This window comes from Myotis yumanensis, unplaced genomic scaffold (genome assembly GCF_028538775.1).
Source record: "Myotis yumanensis isolate MYYU_CA2020_CCGP unplaced genomic scaffold, mMyoYum1.0.hap1 SCAF_16, whole genome shotgun sequence".
Lineage (NCBI taxonomy): Eukaryota > Metazoa > Chordata > Mammalia > Chiroptera > Vespertilionidae > Myotis > Myotis yumanensis.
The window spans coordinates 37,963,345-37,970,816 of NW_027223767.1; the positions used below are offsets into that span (position 1 = coordinate 37,963,345).

Genomic DNA, 7,472 nt, shown 5'->3' on the forward strand with positions numbered 1-7,472 from the left:
GAAGCCAAAGGAATAAGGGAGTGCCATCGCCAGAACTCTCACTTCTCATTGGAGCGGAGAAAGTTTGTGGGCGGAGCGGGTTGTTTGGCGCCTGCGTCGTGCGGTGAGCGGGCTGGCGGGCGGCTGCTTTGCTAGCAGGAGCGGCTGCAGCGCCGGTGCTGGAAGAGAGATGCCGAGGGAAATCATCACCCTACAGTTGGGCCAGTGCGGCAATCAGAGTGAGCGAACCTCCGGCCCCTCCACTAGCCAGGCTCCCTAGATTAAGTGGGATTTCAGTGTGGAACCCTAGACTCCCATCTGCCCTTCCCAGAATTGTCAGGGCGGACATGCCTCACCCAGTGTCCAGTTACCCAGCCCCGAGGGGCCTTCCCCTGCCCAGCCTCTGGCATACAGCCCTTTCCTCTCTCATGGGAGACCCCTGAAGTTTGACTTCCTATCCCTGGACCCAGGTGCTCAGTCCCCCAGCTCCTAGCTGGAACCTGCCCAGACCCAGATATCCTCTTTCTCCCGCGTCCACCCTCCCCCCAGTTGGGTTCGAGTTCTGGAAACAACTGTGCGCAGAGCATGGGATCAGCCCCGAGGGCATCGTGGAGGAATTCGCCACCGAGGGCACTGACCGCAAGGACGTCTTTTTCTACCAGGTGCTTCCAACTACTTGGCCAGAGCCTGCAGTTGCCCAGGGGTCCTGAAGGGCAGGGCAGAGGCTTGGTGCTGAGAAATCCTCTGGGCACAGGGGCCAGGGCGGCTGGCTTAAGGGGGGAGGGCAGGCAGGAGCCAGAGTTGGGAGGACGGAGGACTGGGCAGGCCTTTGCTGAGTGGGCCCCCTCCTGGACTCCCTTTGACAGGCAGACGATGAGCACTACATCCCCAGGGCTGTGCTGCTGGACCTGGAGCCCCGGGTGATCCACTCCATCCTCAACTCCCCCTACGCCAAGCTCTACAACCCAGAGAACATCTACCTGTCAGAGCACGGAGGAGGAGCTGGCAACAACTGGGCCAGTGGATTCTCCCAGGTCATTTGCTGTTCCCTGGCAGGACCCGAAACACCCTTCCTGTGTGGGGACAGGCCCTGTGGCTTCCCCGAGAGATGAAATAGGACAGTGGGAAAAGGAGAGAGAGAGAGAGAGAGAGAGAGAGAGAGAGAGAGAGAGACACGTGACTGAGGGGAATTCTTTTCTCTAAGTCAACTATGTCATATTATTAACAGACTACACTAGTGCTGTGTACCAGGCCATAGTAAGTGCTTTACATATAGTATTTAAACCTCCCAACAACCCACAGACACTTATCTGCCTTCCCAGAATCCCAAAAATACTCTGAAAGCTGAAAGCAAAAGTTGATTTATAATTCATTTAGCAGCAAAACTCAATGGAGAGTGTCCGATTTATTGTCATTACTCATACCTTTCTTTGCAGAAATGTTCATGTATTTGACTAGCGCACCCCAGACCCCCACTGGCATTTTACTGAACATACATTATGCGTACCATATTACCTTTCTAGAATCTGAAGCATTTGAATTCCAAAACATAAGCCCCCAAAGATTCTAGATAAGCCTTAATGGACCTGTATTATTACCCTCATTATACACATGAGACGGGTGTAGAAAGGTTAGGTAACCTGCCCCGAGTCACTCGGCTAAATAGAACTAGACCTACTATATGAACCTAGGTAGTCTGGATAAAGAGTGCCTGCTCCTCACCTCTCAGTGCAAATAAAAAAGCAGGGCCGCTGTGCTCCAAAACAGGACATGTAGGTGCTATAAGGAGAAGTAAGGGAGGCAGTTCTGATGTCAGAGTCTTTGTCTCGTGGTCCTGCCACTCTGACCCTCCCATGTCTATACAGGGAGAGAAAATCCATGAAGACATTTTTGACATCATAGACCGGGAGGCAGATGGCAGTGACAGTCTGGAGGTAAGTGTCTCGGGAATGCTGGTGGGAAGTGACATAGGGAAAGCTTAGTAACACCCTTTAGAAGCCACCTGCTAGGTACCAGGCCCTTTGCACTGGACAGAAGCCACCAGACCTCCCGGGAAATAAGGCAGAGTCTCCTAAGCTCTCTTGTGGGGGGAGGGAAGTGGAAGGAGAGGGCTCAGAAAAATAGGAGTCGGAAATTGTGGTATGGGTTCAGTTTGAAATTCTGCCAGAATCCTGGATGCTGACCACCCCTCTCCCGTGTAGGGCTTTGTGCTGTGTCACTCCATCGCCGGGGGGACAGGCTCTGGCCTGGGCTCCTACCTCTTAGAACGGCTGAATGACAGGTACGTCTGTGTTTTGAGTGGCTGGGAGGACTTGGTTTTCCAAATAACTGGGAGTCCCTTCACATATACCTTCCTATTCACTGGAGCAGGAAAGGGACCTTCTAGTTCCTCTTGTAGTGAGGAAAGCTAAGATACAATGATGAGAACCAATCCACCCCCGGGGCTTGGAACCAGAGCCTAGAATTCAGACCCTCGATGAAGAGATGAAGGTTTAGGAAGTTTGGACAGTTTGGAGTTGGAACCCTAGGTCCTAACATGTCCCTCAGCCCTTTGGGAAAGTTACAGACTTCCAAAGTCAAGTCCTCCTTCTCTACTGGTTCTGTAGCCCCTACTATTCTCCCCGTCCAGATTTAGCTTCTTCCAGACAGTTGTGGGAAGTCCCATGTTTACCCAGCCTACAGTCTGTTGCCCTGACCCTCTTCTCCCAACCCGCACCAGGTACCCCAAGAAGCTGGTGCAGACATACTCAGTGTTTCCCAACCAGGACGAGATGAGCGACGTGGTGGTCCAGCCCTACAACTCGCTGCTCACACTCAAGAGGCTGACCCAGAACGCAGACTGTGTGGTGAGTCCTGGATCCTGCCTTTCCCTACTCCCCCCGCCCCCGCCCCCCCCCCCCCCCCCCGCCCTGCCTGTTTCATCATTTTCATGCATTTAAAAATTCCATTCTAAGGCCTCCTGGACTCCAGTCCTGTGGAAGTCCCTTTTCAATGAGTCTTTCTGGCTTTGAGACTCAAGAGAAATGAAGCTTCAGAGCCCAGGCTCAGGCCGAGCTCCTGTTCTTTCTAATCCCCAAATTCTGCCACCCTCTTCTGTCCTTCCCAGGTGGTGCTGGACAACACAGCCCTGAACCGGATCGCCACAGACCGCCTGCACATCCAGAACCCATCCTTCTCCCAGATCAACCAGCTGGTGAGCCCCTAATTCTGGATTCCTTTGGACTGGAACCCCTTCCTACTGGAACACTTGTCTGGGGAAGGGAGCAACCCCCCCCCCCCCCCCCAACCAGGCCAAGACCCATGACATGGCATCCCTGTCCCCAGGTGTCCACCATCATGTCAGCCAGCACCACCACCCTGCGCTACCCTGGCTACATGAACAACGACCTCATCGGCCTCATCGCCTCACTCATTCCCACGCCCCGGCTCCATTTCCTCATGACTGGTTACACCCCCCTCACCACGGACCAGTCGGTAAGAACAGCCCTCAGTGTCTCAGGCCCAACTGGCCCTGGCCCCAGAAACCTCTAACCTAGCCTCTCTCCCCTCCCTGCTGCCCCAGGAGGCTCTGTGCTCAGGGACTGGCACAGACTGTAAGACTTCCTTGCTGACTTGCTCTCCTCTCTGCCTTGCCTTTGGCTCCCTGCAGGGTCTGGGCTGTATGGGATCTGCTAATGCTCCTGCACAGGGCCATGAGCTTGCTGAGCTGAGAAAGCTAAGATTCCTGATCCCACAGCAGAGGCTCAGTATAGGCCTGAATCTAAAGACACTCCCCAAGGAGGCCATACTGCCCCGAGTCTGGTGGGGGCCATGTGTTGCCTACTCTTCTCTGTCCGTGCATCTGTGGACTGTGCCCTGAGTGCTGGCCTGGTCCCTGGGGCCCACTGTCCTCTCAGGTGGCCAGTGTGAGGAAGACCACGGTCCTGGATGTGATGAGGCGGCTGCTGCAGCCCAAGAACGTGATGGTGTCCACCGGCCGGGACCGGCAGACCAACCACTGCTACATCGCCATCCTCAACATCATCCAGGGGGAGGTGGATCCCACTCAGGTAGGTGAGGCCCCTTCGTTCCACCCTGGACCCTGCAGGGGTAGAGGAGAGGCGACCACCACCACCCCTGTGCCCACCCCAGGTCCACAAGAGCCTGCAGAGGATCCGGGAACGGAAGCTGGCCAACTTCATCCCCTGGGGCCCAGCCAGCATCCAAGTGGCCCTGTCCAGGAAGTCTCCCTACCTGCCCTCTGCCCACCGGGTCAGTGGGCTCATGATGGCCAACCACACCAGCATCTCCTCGGTGAGTTTCAGTTTGCACCTATTTCCCCATAATCATTTCCCTGGTTGTGCTCACCTCTCTGCATCCCTGCTGCTCTGCTTCCGGCTCTTTTACTGTGAAGATAGCCCAGCCTTGGTTCCCTGGCTGTCTGGGCCATATTGTTTCTCAAAGTTCTTTTTGACCCCCTGCCTTCTGCACACCTCAAGCTCTTTGAGAGGACCTGTCGCCAGTACGACAAGCTGCGGAAGCGGGAGGCCTTCCTGGAGCAGTTCCGGAAGGAGGACATCTTCAAGGAGAACTTTGACGAGCTGGACACATCCAGGGAGATTGTGCAGCAGCTCATCGATGAGTACCACGCAGCCACGCGGCCAGACTACATCTCCTGGGGCACCCAGGAGCAGTGAGTCCCCCAGAACAGAGACCCTCATCTGCCTTACTGGTTGGCCCGGGCCCCGCCTGACTGACCGCCCCTCAGAGCACAGATCAGGGACCTCGCACATTTCTTTCTCATAAACACACATCCATATACTCTCTGTTGGCGTGGGGACACGTGTCTTTGTCCTGTGATGAGACTATGTTTAATAAAGCACTGGATGTAAATCAAATCACTGGTCTCCTTGAAGGCTTGGAAACTGGGGAAGCGGAATGCCTGTTCTCTCCCCATCACTGACAGGGTCCTCCCCCATTTCTAGCATCCTCAGCTCTGAGCAAATAGCGTCCCCTGGTTTTTTCCTTCTCCTGCCTAGCTTTGGAGAACAGGGATGGGGTTGGCCCACTTGAGAAAGTTGTTTCCAGGGTAAAAAGGCCTATAGATGCTCCTGTGCTCTCTATCTGACACCCTGGCTCCCAGTCCTTTCCCACCCCTCCCTGTATCAGGTGACTTGCACCAGGTTCACATTCCCACATCAGAGTGTCTTGTTGATTGTCAGGGCAGCAGGCCTACAGCTGCCGCCCCCACCACCAGACTCTATTGACTCCGCCCAGTGGCTTTAATCCAGCAAGTGGGGCGGTGCCTGAGAGCCGGGCCAGGAGCCTGGGAGTCACTGGTCAGGCAGCTGGAGCCTAGGACAATTAAGTCAGGAAACCAAACCTGAAGCCTAGACTAAGCAGGGCCAAAAATGGGCCCATAGTTTCAGTGCCATGATTCCGTTCTCAGGTGGTCTGGTTATTTAAAGGGCCAGTGCCTTCCACTTCTGGTGGAAGACGGCAGGAAAGTAGTAAATGCATAGTTATCTACAGCTTCCAGATCGCCCCGGTTGGGGGGCTCAGTTGAAGTGTCGTTGCATACACCAGGATTGTGGGTTAGATTCCCATTCCGGGCACATACCCAGGTATAGTAGTTGGGACGCATACAGGGGACAGTGATCTATATTTCTCTCACATCAATGTCTCTCTCTCAAAAATAAATAGATCTTCAAGATCAAAAGGGCAAAGCAGGTTGTCCATAGACCGGTGGATTGTAGGGCCCCTTTTAGGCCCTTATGCACCCCAAAGGTAAGGATTGTAGTAGCAGTAACGTGTAGCACTGGGTTAAGTACTAAACATTTTGTTTAATCCTCATGACAACCCTCTGAAGTGGTAGTTATTATTATTAATCCCATTTTATAAATGAGAAAACAGGCCAAGAATTTGATTTACCAAGTTACCCAGCTAGTAGATGGCAGAGTTGGAGTCAAACCCTGGTTTGCCTAACTGGCCTCAGCCTGCTTTTTGTGATAACTTGCAGGGCTGGTGTAGAATCATCCCGTTTCTGAAGTTTTTTTAGAGCCATTGGATGGGCCCATAGTGGTCAGAGGATGTGGGGACCTTGAACACCTGTGCAGGTAGGGCAGCTGCAATCCAGAGGAGGAGGTGTCAGCCTCAGCTGACTACAGGGACACCTACAAAGTGTCCCCATTACCCAGGTCAGAGTAGCTGGGGACCTGTGTCTGCCTTCTTACCCTCACCACCCCGCGCTGTCTGCGGTCAAAGCTGGAGGATCGGGCCCAGCAGATGAGGGACTGGGGCTGGCAGAGCTCAGCACACGGCCCTAAAAGGTGTCTGCAGCTCCCAAGCAGTGGTTCTCAACCTTCTGGCCCTTTAAATGCAGTTCCTCATTTACGTTGTGACCCCCAACCATAAAATTATTTTCGTTGCTACTTCATAACTGTAATGTTGCTACTGTTAGGAATCGTCATGTAAATATCTGATAGGCAGGATGGTCTTAGGCAACCCCTGTGAAAGGGTCGTTCAACCACCAAAGGGGTCTCGACCCACAGGTTGAGAACCGCTGCAATAGAGGCTGAAGAGCACCCAGGGACTTTGGGCAAGTTAAAAAACATTTTCCCCTTACTATTGGCCTGGGACACACTTTTCCTTTCACGAACCTATTATCAGAACAGCATACAGGCCAGACCCTTATGAACAGAGGGAACCCTTGCCAGGTTCCTGGGCAGAGAACAGGCAGTCAGAAGCCATGCCCTGGGCAGGGCGGCCACAAACCTGTCATTACAACAGTCAAAGCACGAGCCTATCACTATCGATTGCCAAGGCTGACTCAGGGAGATCCTCCCAGTCAGGGACGGAGATTGACTTCAGGGAAAACCAGCCTGCACCTGGTCCCTTCTTGGCTCCACCCCTGGCCCCTGCACCACGCTAACCTCGCCTTGCTCCTCTCCCTTTACTGCCCCTGCCCCCGATGACCAGCATTTCATCACTTGGGGGCATCTGCGTGAGTGGGGATCATAAGGTGGCAGCTGTGGTGAGGCTACTACATGTGAGTGGCCAGCTGGCCCACCTCCAGGCCACAAAGATCCCAGGGCCCTCCTTTGCAGGAGCCCCAGGCAGAGAAACACCCAGCTAGTCCAGAGTAAAAGTTTTGTGTGGATGGTAGTATAGTCTCCAACCCAGAACAGTGAACGCCCTACGCAAGTGGGCCTCCCGGGGAGGGAGAACTAATTGGATCTGCAAAGAGCCTCCTGCAAAGATATTTTCTGACTGCTGAGTGCCAGGCTTTATAAGCACAGTCTAATACCTCAGTGCCAGCTTCAGCGCCAGGCCCCTCCCCCAGAGCTATTTCCAGATGGCCCATCACCCCACACCAGCGCAGCCCCTCCCTGTTCTTGGCTAGCAGCAAACCCCAACGTGTGTCAACTAGAGGGCAGGGAGGAGGCCAGGTGGAAAGGGAGAGAGGCCTCCGGGAATCAGGGCAGCAGGTGGTGCTGGTGCTGAAAAATCCCTGT

The 7,472-nt window shown here is 54.2% G+C and overlaps 1 protein-coding gene across 1 annotated transcript; it reads left to right on the top strand.

The window, feature by feature from the left end:
• Window positions 1–109: 109 nt before the first annotated feature.
• Window positions 110–4,856, top strand: TUBG1 (tubulin gamma 1). Its single transcript, XM_070395457.1, has 11 exons — window positions 110–218; window positions 529–641; window positions 846–1,013; window positions 1,845–1,913; window positions 2,181–2,260; window positions 2,699–2,825; window positions 3,086–3,172; window positions 3,304–3,453; window positions 3,876–4,028; window positions 4,111–4,272; window positions 4,458–4,856. Exons 1-11 carry the CDS (start codon window positions 170–172, stop codon window positions 4,653–4,655), a joined length of 1,356 nt encoding a protein of 451 aa, XP_070251558.1. The 5' UTR covers window positions 110–169; the 3' UTR covers window positions 4,656–4,856.
• Window positions 4,857–7,472: the final 2,616 nt, after the last annotated feature.